Below are 13123 nucleotides of genomic sequence, written 5' to 3'. Positions count from 1 at the left end.
TAATACGAGGAAATTATATATAAATTTTATTCCTGAAATCAAATCATTTAGAAAAAGAAATATTTTTCAATTCAGGATTTGTCCTCAAAGCGTAGAATGATGACGTACTAAATAAAATGAACATTTGTGCACAGAATTATATCATACTTATACTTGTGTACGTAGGATGTTTCTGTTCTCCAAAATTGAGCAACTTTCGCGTCGTGAAACTCTCTCATCGAATAGCTGCTGTCGGCTTGTTGTCGTTAATTCGAAGCTTTTGGTCCATTTGTCCTGAAAATATATCATATCTAGTTATTTCATAAATCAATTTTATAGATAATTAACGTAGTATATTATATTTTTAATAATGCAAGATATTTCAAAATCTATCGGATATTTCGAATTTTATTACATGATTTGATAATTTCTCGAAGATTTCTATAAAATTAATTTTTAATAGAAATAATTTTTATAATTGAATAATTTAATAGAATAATAATAACTCTCTCCGCACGTGGAGTAATCACGTGGATTAATCACGTGGATTGATGATTGAAAGAAAACGCCAACTTCGCCCGTGTAAACTTTAACGGAAAAAAATGTTTGCATGCCTTTAATAATATTGGCCAATCGAGGCACTTTCCCTTTTACATTTTTCTCGCTTTCGACAAAATATTTCCCGATAATTATATTCACGGTATCATTTTCTGTCATATAATCACATTACATCAGCGAGATACATTTTCTTTTTTTGGATTACAAAAATATATTTTCGATTTAAAAGTATATATGAAATATGAATCAATAAAAAAAGAATAAGCATTACAAGTTTAAAAAAAGTACAAAAGTATTATATTACAAGTACAAAAAAATATAATAATAATATATTATATTACAAGTACAAAAAAAGAATATACTAAATAAATATAATAAATAATATATTTATAAAATATATAAACATGTAAATAATATGTTTAAAATAATATAGGTAAATAATATATATTTATATAATATATATAATATATGTAATATATGTAATATATTTATATAATATATAATTTTTATATTTTTATTTAACTATACTTATTTTTATATAACTATCTTTTATATCATTAATTAAAAAAATGTAACATTAGTCAGTCACTTTCTATTTTGCTTTTCATAAATATTTTATAAATATTTAAGATACATAATATGTTATATTAGTGTTATATTTCAAAATATATGAAATGGTTTTATAATTACTATAGATAATATACTATGAAATGGCTATATAATTACTATAAATAGTATACTATATAATAGTATACTATAGACAATATATTATGAAATGGCTATATAATTACTATAAATAATGTACATATATATATATATATATATATATATATATATATATACTGTCTAACAATTATTATAGTCATTTCACATATTTCGAAATGACGAATTTCGAAATATTTTTTACGATGGTTCGTAGATATTGCTCTTTTCACGTGCCGTTTATTATGAGACATTACGTAAGAAAGCAAGGCGACCGGTTCTGCTGCAGAAGCGGGAGTATTTTTCTTTACTATAGGGGCCAATGTGCAATATTCAACGAGACTGTCGGCAGCGTGAATCAAAGTGAGAAACCGTGCAGTTGCGCGGCGTATTCAATCCCTGAAAGTGTGGACTGTGCAGTGCGTGTAATTTTGTCGAGCTCTTTAATGGACAAAAAAATATATATATATATACAATACATACATATATATTTTTGTGCAATATATGTTAGGAAGAAATACTTCAGCGCAATTTAAAATAGTGCACATCAAGAAACAAGAAAATAGTGCACATCAAAAAACAAGAAAATTGACTGTCAAATTGTGCGTGAAACGAGTGTCACCTTATTGGGAAATAAAAAAGGAACTTATTTGAATATTCAGTGCAATCTTCAACGAAGTTTCTTGAATTTTTCAGGTATTTGAAAAGAAAATTATTTAATATAATTCGCGAATTAAAATAATTTACGTAAGAAATATTTTCATTCGTGAGAAATTATTATTTACATTTTTGTGATTACAAATTTCATTTTATATCGAAATTAATGTCGTTATTATATGTGATCAATCTTGTAAATAATAGGTTGAATTCAATTACAGTATTTTCGCGAAAAATAAAATACACGAAGGAACGATTTTAATTAGAATCAGTACGCCGAGAATGTGCAAAAGTAGCTATTATGACGCAAGTCGAGCAAATTTACACATCAATTACGGGACACGATTCGCGGTGAAAGTCTCATTACTCGGAGAGCCTATATAAGTCGCATAACATTAACAGTTCGATTTTATACCCCGCGGCTTTTTTTCATGTCGTTACCTTAATGTTGATAGAAGAAAAGCGCTATCAATTTCGATAAATTATTCCTCTGTAAAAGATTTAGGAGTTATTAATACAACTTTCTCTCTCTCTCTCTTTTTCATAGGATGAAGTTTGGCCACACAATTGACGATTCGCGAAAGAAATACCCGGAGATTACGGACGAGCTTATAAAGAGTCTGCAAAAGTGGGCCGATGATCGAGATCTTCCGAAAATCCCCGAAGAACAATTGGCATTATTCACGCACAGTTGTTATTATGATTTGACGGCCACGGAACGATGCATGGACGTTTATTACAGAATGCGCTCCACGATCCCGGAATTTTTTTACGACAGAGATCCTGAGTATCTGCAACAATCTTTAAAAATTTTGTACGTTCATATCATAATCAATTTTTCTCAATTAATCTTACGTCAACAAAAGAAGAGCAGAATTGATTTTCAAGGATTATTGTATATAAATGTTCCATTTTTATTTATTTTTATATTATTATATTATACTTTTTATTTTATATTATATTTATATTTATATTATATTATTTTTATATTATATTTTTTTTTATTATATTTTTATTTATTATTATATTTTTATAAATTAAATGTATGTGTTCGGTTCTCGTATTGCGGATAAGAAATCGTGCAGTGTTTTAAGAAGATAATTAGCATTCATTTATGCAAATCGAACTCTTTAATTCGATGACTGTTTAATAAACATACATTTTGATTTGATTAACCTTTATTCGTCATTTACGTTATTTATAAAATGCATGTCATGTCACTTTTGTCTCTCGGTCAATCGATGCCTCTTTCTTTTCTTTCAATCTTACTTCTTATTTCATATTCTTTATACAAATTGCATGCTTGAGAGCAGCGTTAAATATCCTTTCACTGTAATCTTCCTGCGTTGTGCAATTACAGAGTATCGCGCATCTGGTGCTATCGAAGAAAAATCATTCCAGAGGAAAATATAAGAAAACACATTATTTCTGTATTTTTAATAAATATAAATAAAAATAAAAATTATAACATATTATATTAATATGAATGTAAGTAATATCGTAGAAAATCAGATCAATTAATAGAAGAAAACTGCAAAAATAATTTCAGAGGAAAATATAAGAAAACACATTGTTTCTGTATTTTTAATGAATACAAATAGAAATAAAAATTATAATATATTATTATATTAATACGAATGTAAGTAATATCGTATAGAAAATCAGATCAATTAATGTCAAGCACCTATAATAAATAAAAGTAATTATATAATGGTATTAACTATCACTATTAACCATCACTCTCGACTATACTCTTTTAATAAAAATGACATACAGTAAAAAAAAATTAATATTGAATAATTACGGATTATAATGGTATTCGATTGGACACGTCTGCAAGAGCAAACAAATTAAACTATGTGAATATAAAAGTTTAACTTCAGTTAAATATTAATTATTAAATATAAATATGAATATAAAAATAAATATAATTTTTCGTTGCAGGGAATTCGTAGCTCTTCCCAAGCCAGATCGAAACGGCTCCCGGATAATCTTTCATCGTCTGGCGGATTCACGATCTTCCCGATACATGTTCAACGACGGTATCAAGCTGCTGTTGATGTCCATCGACGCGGACCTCTACACGGAGGGTTGCTCGCCGGGATACATTTTCCTCTTCGACATGCATAACGTGAGACTTGGACACTTGACCAGGCTGTCGATAAGCAGTATTCGCTGGTTCTTCGAGTATCTTCAGGATGCCATGCCGGTTAGGCTCAAGGCCATCCATGTTTTGAACGCGGTCTGGTTCATGGATAAAATCATCGCGCTCATCAGACCGTTTATGAAGCGAGAACTTTACGAGATGGTAAACTGATTTCGATTTTTTTCCACCGAATTCGACTCGATCGATTTAGATTTCACAAAGTAATTTAAATTATATATATATATATATATATAATTTTATTTTTCATAAAATTGTTTTCCATTCTAAATTTCATGACAAATGGCTAAACTCAAATGCCGACTTTAAGTTTCCCAATTTGCACTTATTTAACTTTCTAAGCCGGCTATACATGTCAAGGCTATAGAAATGACGTTAGATTTACATACGTGAATATGTGTATGGATATCACAGAGATACATCGAAATTTACGATTTTATTCGGTAATGGCGAAAGTTGCGATCTCATTCTACGTGTCCGTTGTTATCAGCTATTTATAACAAAGCTCGCTTTAATTTTCTCCTTTATTTTATAGCTTCATATTCATACCGGTGACGTCTCCGACATATATTCTCATATACCGCCCGAATGTCTGCCGAAAGACTACAATGGGGAATTGGATTATGTCGCAAATCTTCATGGTAAATATATATAATAATTACGAAATATTTGAAGCTAAGCTCGATTTTTTTGCTCATATATATATATGGGGTTTTATAAGAATTTTACTATAATAATGGAATATTTATAAATTATAATAAACATATATTATAATTTTATTACAATAACAATAATTTTTCTAAAGAATTTTTTTTCTATGCGAGGATAATTTTATTAATTGCAAAAATTAATTAATATATTTACCAATCTAATTTGCAGAAGCGCACTGCATGAAGTTGAATCAATTGCGAGATTATTTCCGCGAAGAGGAGACCCTATTCCGTAATTATTCGCCTAATAAAGCGAAAATAGCGAGTAATCAAAATCTTATGCAAACTAAGGATCTGAAAGATCATGTGAACGATGATGATAGTTGATGCAAGATCCTGATGCGTAACGAGCAGCGTAGGTTAATGCGTGTACAGGTAAATAAAGATCAGGATATCATCGTTATTGCTTTCTAAGTCTTATGTATGATTTCCCGTAAATAATTGCGTCCTTGATTTCAAGATCTCGAAGATATCATCAACATACTTTCAGTGTATTCTTTACGGCCTTCTTTGAAATTATATAAAGCACAGTTAGAAAGGAAGATTTCTTACACGAATCGTGCTTATAATAAATCTGAGAATCAAAGTAGAGCTGAAAAAAGATTATCGGCGCAATTACCAATTTATATTTCAAATTTTCGACTTGATTATTTGAGTCTAAATACAGAGTAAAAGTGTTTTTCGAAATAAGAGAAAAATTAGAAAATATAAGACCTTTGTCTTTTCAAATAATATCTGAATATGATGAGTTTATAAAGTTTTTTTATATCGCAATTCTTTACGAATCTTTCTTAAAGAACGATTTCAAAAGTCGGTGCACTAATTAAAATAAGTAGCTGTAATTATTATACATATATAGTGTTATTTCTAGCAGCAACTATATTATTATTATTATTATAATTATATATATATATATATAAAAATTAATATATAAATATATATATAAAAATTATTATATATAAAATTATTATATATATATTACTACTTCGCACAAATTATTATTATTAACATTATAGTAATAAAAATACAATTTTATAAAAATATAAATCTCATCTATAATTTTTTTTAATATTATGCAATTATTGTTGACCCTTTTTTTCAAAAATCACAACGAATCGCGCGTCAAGTGTTAGAAAAATATTTCGACAAGAAGTGAAAACCTCGATTTGAATTTTGTTCTCTTCAGGATCGGCGCGGGAGATGAAACAAGCTGAAGTCAGCTACCAAAATTCAAACGTCAAGATTTGATTGCCAACTTCTGTCGGATATCGATATTCGGCAAACACGTGATTCGCCAATAATTTTTGTAACTTTTAAAGATATATAAAGATGTATAAACTATATTTTAAAGATATATAAACAGTAACATATATTAATATGAAATAAAATAGTCAAATATAGAAAAGTTAAAAAAGATGTCTAGGCTAACTTTCAATTTACCAACAATATTTTTGCCGATGTAACAGTTTTCTTCTCACTCTCTCTCTTTCTAAAATATATTTCACTTGTCATGTTGAGTTCTGTTGATTAAATTAATCGGAATTTAAAGAAAATAATTCTTACTTGAGGTTTTCTCACTCGACGATACTCGATAATTTCCCACGGCAAAGGCGCAGTTTCGAAGTCAGTGTTGCTAATGTTGAGAAAAATAATACCCTATGCCCCTATAATAAAGAGAAAAAGTCCCTAGTGTCCGCCAGAGTTACGTTCTAAAATTTACTTCTTGGACTAAAGCAGCGTTTAATCGACCAATCAGGATAAAGGAACAATCGTTTCTTTCTCCTGATTGGTCGATCGAACGCTACTCTACTCTTGTCAAGAAAGGACAGATCGATGACAGTTCACTGGCTGATCGCATCGAATGTTTACGTTCTTTCTATAACCTTTCTTGATGTTTGCGAGGAGGTAAGAACACTTTGTTGATACTCGCATAATTTTCGAGAAATATTCACCTAATCGATTACGTTATTTCAATATCAAACACACGAATCATCGTCAGTCGTTATTTTCAGTCCCATCCTCGATGACATCTAAGGAATTTTCAACCGTAAACAACGTTCAATGTGAAATAAAAAGTAAGAAAAAATTATGATAAACAAACATTTATCACGAAGGAGAAACAGTCGTTATGTAACATTTGGAAGTTGAACGTGCAACTGAAATCTTCTGGAAGTGGATTGTGGAGGTGCCAGTAATGATGCAAAATGTTGCCCTTCTCGATTCTATCACGCTACATCACTAAAAGATGGTTCAAAGTACAGACGACAACCAGAAGAAACGTCCAGTCCGCCAAAGATACGATCTTACATGGTAGTGTCATTGTTATCAGCTCCATCCTTGTAATTTGGTTGTCCATATTTCTTTATACGGCCTTTTACTATGCCTACATGCCAAGCATGTCATACGTGCGACCTGTAAATATGAATTTCAAGTAAGTTCCATTTATAATTCTCTATTTTGCATGTTAATTAAGCAGTGATCAAAGTCTAAAAAAGAAACAAAATGTCGCTCTAGTTTAGAATAATAAAAATCATAATAGAGCAGAGTCCCTCTAATGCTTATTTGTTAATGTATAAATATAAGATAATAATCTAATTGTGTGAAACTGAGTAAAAAAATGATTGAACCGAAGAGAGTTGAATTACTAAATCACATTTCATTTTAGATCATGCGATGAAGAGAAAGGAGTATGCAGTTTCCCTCAAGCTTCTGTACAGTTGACCAAGAAGCAGCAACTTTTGATGATCGGTCAGCCGTATAAAGTGAATCTACATCTGGAAATGCCAGAATCACCAGCCAACAAAGAGCTTGGTAAAGTTTCTATATAAATGTATGATTGATGAAATGTATATCATGTTTTGTAAGCAGTTAATTCTTTTTCCAGGTATGTTTATGGTCTGCGTCGAATTGCGAAGTCGCAATGGATTCCTTGTAGATCATACATGTAGATCAGCAATGTTACATTATCGTAGTACATTATTACACATGCTTACAACTCTTACATTTTCTCCGATGATGATTTTTGGAAATGTCGAAGAAAAACAGGATGTTATTCTCGAATTGTTCAGCAACTTTGAAGAGGATCAGGTAATAATTTTTCTTCCAGAACTTTTTCTTTACGACTTAGTTGCAACTTTACTTCAGATAATTTGTTTTGTAATACATTGATAAATTTATATCCCAGAACCATCCAGTGACAATGATTTTTATTGAAATTCAATCGAGACATATTGAATTTTACTCTGCTAATCTCGTGATAAGTGCTCACTTATTAGGAATACGTTACTGGATGTTTTATTGGCCATTTTTATCAGCCTGTGTTGGCATTGGTTCAATTTTGTTTTTCATAACATTTCTGTGCACATTGTCATATTTACATTTTACAAATGAAACGGAAAACACGGATGAAAATAATGAAAAAAATGACCTCAAAGAAGATAGTGATATTAAGTCTGATAATGATTGTAAGTCACATTTTACAATATGTCAAATTTACTTGTACAATTTTTATATCAATATTATAAAGAAATCATCCTTTAAAGGATCATATATATTACTTACAACAGATCTCAAAGAAGAAGAGAAAGGTATCCAAGAAGAGAAAGGTACCAAAGAAGAAAAGTCTTTTATGGAAAGTTATATTCAGGAATTTTCTACATCAAGTAGTAATAGTGATTATGAAAACTATAATTAATATTTTATGTAAAGGCAATATTTAGTTATTTGTCAAGAAATATTTGTCAAGAAATGGAAAAGTTATTAAAATAAGAAATATTTTTTATATTTTATAACATACAATATTTATATTTTCTTTAAACCATATTTACATTAATCGATCCTTCTATAGCTCAGTAATATTTTCACAGGCATTTTATATCAATCCTTCATTATAAAAAAAATTCCATACTATAATCTTTTATAAAATTATATTTGGCATAATTTGACTTTAATTTTTTGTGTATAAATAACGTAATTATTGTAAATTGGTTAAAATTTATTTAAATCAAATGTTTAAATTTACATTAATAACATATTATTTGCATTTCTTATAATTATGTCATTATTGCTCGAGCAATCTATTGTAATCTAATTGGATATCTTTAATAGAAACCTATCAGAATAGTTTTATCATCATGTAAAAAATCACAGAAACACACGAGCTTTTACTCCTGATTCGTAGGCAACCCGTACACAAGTCACGTTGGCTGAATGCAATTTACTTTCCTAAAAAAACTATTACAGAGAACAAAAATGATAGAGAGAAACCATTATCAATTATTATAATCAATTATAATTTCAATTATAATTTTATTAAGAAATTAATATTAAGAAATTAATATTATTAAGAAATTAATATTAAGAAATTAATAATTTGAAAGAAATGATTCAAAATTTCGTCGCATTTTGATAATAAATTTGATAAAGATAATTATATCATCAAATATAAAATACACAATTTTTACGTAGCATATTGTACTCTAAAAATTAAAAAAAAAATTACAGATAAATATGTACACATACACATATATTAAATGAGGATCGTAAACATCTCTTCCAGATACATAGATATAATCTTTCAGAAACTGATTGTTCAACTACAAGATATTCATATCCCATATTTAGATCCCATATTTATATCCCATGTCTATAAAATAAATTGAATATCATATTCTTATCAAAAATGCAAAGCATATAATCTCGCATGCTTGAGTTTCACAGAAAGTTTGTCACGATTGAAAAAGAGATAAGGTACCAATATGAGAATCAATAAACCGATAAACATCGCCTTGTCAACAGCATATAATTCTCAGGCTTAAACGTGCGCCTAAAATTGCAATTTACGGACCATCCGAGCGATATTATCGGGCCACGTCGGGGACGACGTTGAGAGACACTGGTTGCCTCGGATGACTGGTCGGTTAAGTCGAGATACCGGTCTCGTCGTAGAACTAGCAGCGGAGCTCAAGAGCCGAGGAGAGTAGCGATAGTCGTTCCAGCTTCCGTGTGATCTCGCACACACGTATCGACCATGCACGTGTGTAAGTGCGCGGCTTTGCGAGGAAGAAAAAAGGAGATGAGACGCGCGCGACGCGCAGAGAAGGGGATGGGAGGCTGGAGAGGCTCCCCGAGAGGAGAGCTCTCGGGAGGAGAGATAATTTAACAACCACGTACGTAGACGTGGAGACGTTGATCCTCTTCGGGCTCGGCCGTCCCCGTGGTGCTTCGTGAGGCTTCGGGCACGCGAGAACCACGCGTATCAAGGTCGCGGCCATCCACCTTTCCCTCGCGGCAAGTGCACGCACAGGCTACACCGTCGACGTCGGGGTCCGGTCGACCCGGCAGCCAACACCGCAACCAGGATGACCGGCGGCTGTCTCGTTTTTCCAGGGACGCAGGCGGTAGAAGAATTTTCGCCGAGAATCGTCCGATTATCTCCCCGAATATTCCTGCCGAATCCAGAGATTCAAAGATTAAGGGTCCATTCGTTAGCGATTTTAATCTCTTGAAGCTCTTCTCAAAAAGGAAAAAAATATATATATGTGTATATTAAAATCTCTTTCGGAGGTTCTATTAGTTTAGAATAATTTTACGATACTTTAAAAAAAATGCTTTTGCAATATTCCTATTGACAGACCTGGTAGAAATTATTTATTTTTCATGATTAATTTATAGGGAAAGATTGGAACATTTTATTGTGAAAAAAATGGTAAAGACACCAATGTAAAGACCTAGATTTAGAAATTAAACAATGGTTTATAAAATAATAGATCTTTCTTTATTTAGGAGCTGTTAAATAATTTTTATCTTTTATAGTTAAATTGGAGACAAAAATTGAAAAATTTCACCGAGAAAAAAAATATTAAAGATGCAGTGCTTGGAAGATTTAAGAATTAAACAATGCTTTATATGTATAAAATAGTAGATCCTTCTTCATTTTGGAGTTCTTAAATTATTTTAGAGTTCAAAAACATTTTCTTTATTTTAGAGCTCTTAAATTATGATTTGATATATCTAATAATAACATTTTTACATTGTATATATACATCGTTTGAAGACGACTTTTCCTCAGCGAAAATATCGAGGTATATCAATAATTTACGAGTTATAAGCAATTCAGAAAGAAAGACCTTTCGTAAACTAAACTTTATAAAGAGAGTTACGAGAGTTAAGAGATGATCAAAATTACATTCTTCAGTTAATTTTAGGTGGAGTTTAATAGAATTTTAATTTAAGTTGTTATTTGATCTTTTTGTTGATCACAAAGATATATGATGGCAAAATTAAAAAAGAAACTAAAATTGGAAAATTGAAAACAGCAAATGACAGGACCGAATTTAAAGGTGTGGAGGCCCTGGGGCAATGAAGAGGTGGAGACTCCATTTTTAAATCAAAATCAAACAGAAATTTTTACGTTATTTAAATAATTTATTGTGAAATAACAAAGTCAAGCAATATACATAGACCTTGTAAGTGTTGTATACCATTCGATAGTAAATTTTACTCAAAAATTTTTGTTGTGGAGGCCCCCTCCCCCTCTTGTGGAAGCCCCTGGGCTTCAGCCCTTGTTGCTTCCCCCTAAATCTGGCTCTGGCAAATGATTTCCTTCGATATTTTCGTTTCCAAGTAATTTTATATTTCGAGAATCTGCCATTAATAGGTAGTTCCATGATTCTAAAGTATTCTATATACAATAATATACATATAATATTTTAATATTAAAATTTTAATAATTTAATGTCATCAACATAAATTATATTAGTGTGATTTAATCACACTAATAATTATTTCTAATTATTTCAAGTATATTTAATAAAATTAAAAAATAGGAGCCTGAAGAAGTAATCATGAAGAACTGATACAACTTTCGATTTTAAGGATTTTAATATTAAAACAAATATTTCGCAGTTTAACAAAGAGGAAGACGAGTTTATTTGTTCACGATTTATTTCTTATAAAACTTAAACATCGAATGTTTGTGTATACTTTTAGTATTTCATGTCCCTCATTTGCACGAGATGTTAAGTATTAAATATCTGAAGCTGCGGCCCTGGCTTGAAGAGAAAGGTGTTGCGGCAGAGCGGAGTCCGTCCTTCGAGAAGAAGCTCGGTCCAGAACTAATCGTCAAAATATAAGGGAGCCTGTCGAGCCACCTGCTTGATTCGATAGGATACCGGTTACAATACATCAGCGAGAGAGAGGATATGGCACTATATTGCAGAAAATTATGGTGGAGCGTTGCGGATGGTACCTGCGAGATACATTGGCGAGATGTGTTTCCCCCATGCGTCGTATTATACTTAAAGAAAATTCGAAGTATTAATACCCTTTAAATTTCGCACGCACATAGACAGGCGTCTGTGCGAGGGTGTGTGTAACGGCCGCATATATAATGCGTGTATTCTCTGGAGATAAAGGTCTACGAATTTATTTATAGATACATATATTTATATGCATCATTCTATGAACAAAGGATGATGTAAATGCAATGGGGTCATTTTCGATTTTTTTAAAATTATTCCATGAAATTATAAATTTTAAATTATAAAAAATTATATGATAAAATAAATTATACAATAAATTATAAAATATTATAAAAAATATTAGTATATTTGCGATAGAATTATTGTAAAAATATTAAATATCAAATTTAAAAATAAGATTTTTCAAAGCACCAAAATGTCCACCTTTAGATATATTAAAAATTTGCAATTAAAGAAACGAAAAGATATAAATACCGTTTCGTGCCAAAATATATGTGTGAGCATGACAAAAAAAATTTTCTCTGTTTAATTTCCAAAAGGAGAAAAATATGAGAAATTTGAATAATGCAAGTTCGATGCGAACCTGATAAAATTATCATTTATTGCAGTTTTTTATTGATGTGTATATAATATTATATAATGACGTCATATTATTTTTGAAGCCGTGTGACATTTTTCCAATTTTTAATGACTTTTAATTAATTACTGATTAATATAATATTATAAAAATTAATTACTGATTACTTTATATTAATCAGTAATTAATTTTTATAATAATTAATTATAATAATTAATTATTTGTATATTATATTCCATAGCGTATTTAATATGTATATATTAATAATATATTATATTTGTGTGTGTGTGTGTGTGTGTGTGTGTGTGTGTGTGTGTGTGTGTGTATGTGTGAATCTTATTATTATTATGTATTGAGAAATCGTCTCTGGAAAGATTGAAAGATCGTGTGCATACTTGAAATGATACAAAAGACATCTCGAATCTTTGTACTAAATACATACACTGAGGAAAAAATTATCTTGAAATAAAAAAATAAAAATGAAATAAAAAAATTTTAGTTAACTCAAGAAAGC

The 13123-nt window shown here is 30.0% G+C and overlaps 2 protein-coding genes and 1 long non-coding RNA gene across 6 annotated transcripts in view; 2 read left to right on the top strand and 1 right to left on the bottom strand.

The window, feature by feature from the left end:
* The first annotated feature begins 1515 nt into the window (after nt 1-1515).
* LOC105251177 (alpha-tocopherol transfer protein-like) lies at nt 1516-6091 on the top strand. 3 transcript variants are annotated; one of them, XM_011257749.3, is made up of 6 exons: nt 1516-1935; nt 2444-2710; nt 3841-4204; nt 4596-4701; nt 4940-5145; nt 5957-6091. In XM_011257749.3, exons 2-5 carry the CDS (start codon nt 2445-2447, stop codon nt 5095-5097), a joined length of 894 nt encoding a protein of 297 aa, XP_011256051.1. In that variant the 5' UTR covers nt 1516-1935; nt 2444; the 3' UTR covers nt 5098-5145; nt 5957-6091. The 3 variants fall into 3 exon arrangements, with proteins under 3 accessions (XP_011256051.1, XP_011256050.1, XP_011256049.1); XM_011257748.3 differs by lacking the exon at nt 5957-6091 and adding an exon at nt 5231-5608; XM_011257747.3 differs by lacking the exon at nt 5957-6091 and having other exon boundaries at nt 4940-5608.
* A 428-nt stretch (nt 6092-6519) lies between these two features.
* LOC105251180 (seipin) lies at nt 6520-8518 on the top strand. 2 transcript variants are annotated; one of them, XM_011257765.3, is made up of 6 exons: nt 6520-6675; nt 6783-7201; nt 7436-7581; nt 7655-7857; nt 7955-8234; nt 8337-8518. In XM_011257765.3, the coding sequence occupies exons 2-6, from the start codon at nt 6975-6977 to the stop codon at nt 8462-8464; spliced, it is 984 nt and encodes a 327-aa protein (XP_011256067.1). In that variant the 5' UTR covers nt 6520-6675; nt 6783-6974; the 3' UTR covers nt 8465-8518. The 2 variants fall into 2 exon arrangements, with proteins under 2 accessions (XP_011256067.1, XP_011256069.1); XM_011257767.3 differs by having other exon boundaries at nt 8313-8481.
* A 794-nt stretch (nt 8519-9312) lies between these two features.
* The window catches only part of LOC112639530, an 89609-nt gene continuing 85798 nt past the window's right edge, over nt 9313-13123 (bottom strand). The window contains exon 3 of the long non-coding RNA XR_003123556.1: nt 9313-10217. This is a non-coding gene — a long non-coding RNA (uncharacterized LOC112639530). The remainder of the gene's footprint in view (nt 10218-13123) is intronic.

This window comes from Camponotus floridanus, unplaced genomic scaffold (assembly GCF_003227725.1).
Source record: "Camponotus floridanus strain SB8 unplaced genomic scaffold, Cflo_v7.5 scaffold11, whole genome shotgun sequence".
In the NCBI taxonomy this organism is placed as follows: Eukaryota; Metazoa; Arthropoda; class Insecta; order Hymenoptera; family Formicidae; genus Camponotus; species Camponotus floridanus.
The sequence above is the reverse complement of the archived record's forward strand: the minus strand, read 5'-3'. Positions and strand labels throughout refer to the sequence as shown.

Coding starts and splice junctions, on each gene's coding strand:
- LOC105251177 (XM_011257749.3), top strand. CDS start 2,445: ATGAAGTTTGGCCACACAATTGACGATTCGCGAAAGAAATACCCGGAG. Junction 2,711..3,840: donor CAACAATCTTTAAAAATTTT/GTACGTTCATAT, acceptor TTTTCGTTGCAG/GGAATTCGTAGCTCTTCCCA. Junction 4,702..4,939: donor TTATGTCGCAAATCTTCATG/GTAAATATATAT, acceptor TCTAATTTGCAG/AAGCGCACTGCATGAAGTTG.
- LOC105251180 (XM_011257765.3), top strand. CDS start 6,975: ATGTTGCCCTTCTCGATTCTATCACGCTACATCACTAAAAGATGGTTC. Junction 7,202..7,435: donor CCTGTAAATATGAATTTCAA/GTAAGTTCCATT, acceptor ATTTCATTTTAG/ATCATGCGATGAAGAGAAAG. Junction 8,235..8,336: donor TATTAAGTCTGATAATGATT/GTAAGTCACATT, acceptor TACTTACAACAG/ATCTCAAAGAAGAAGAGAAA.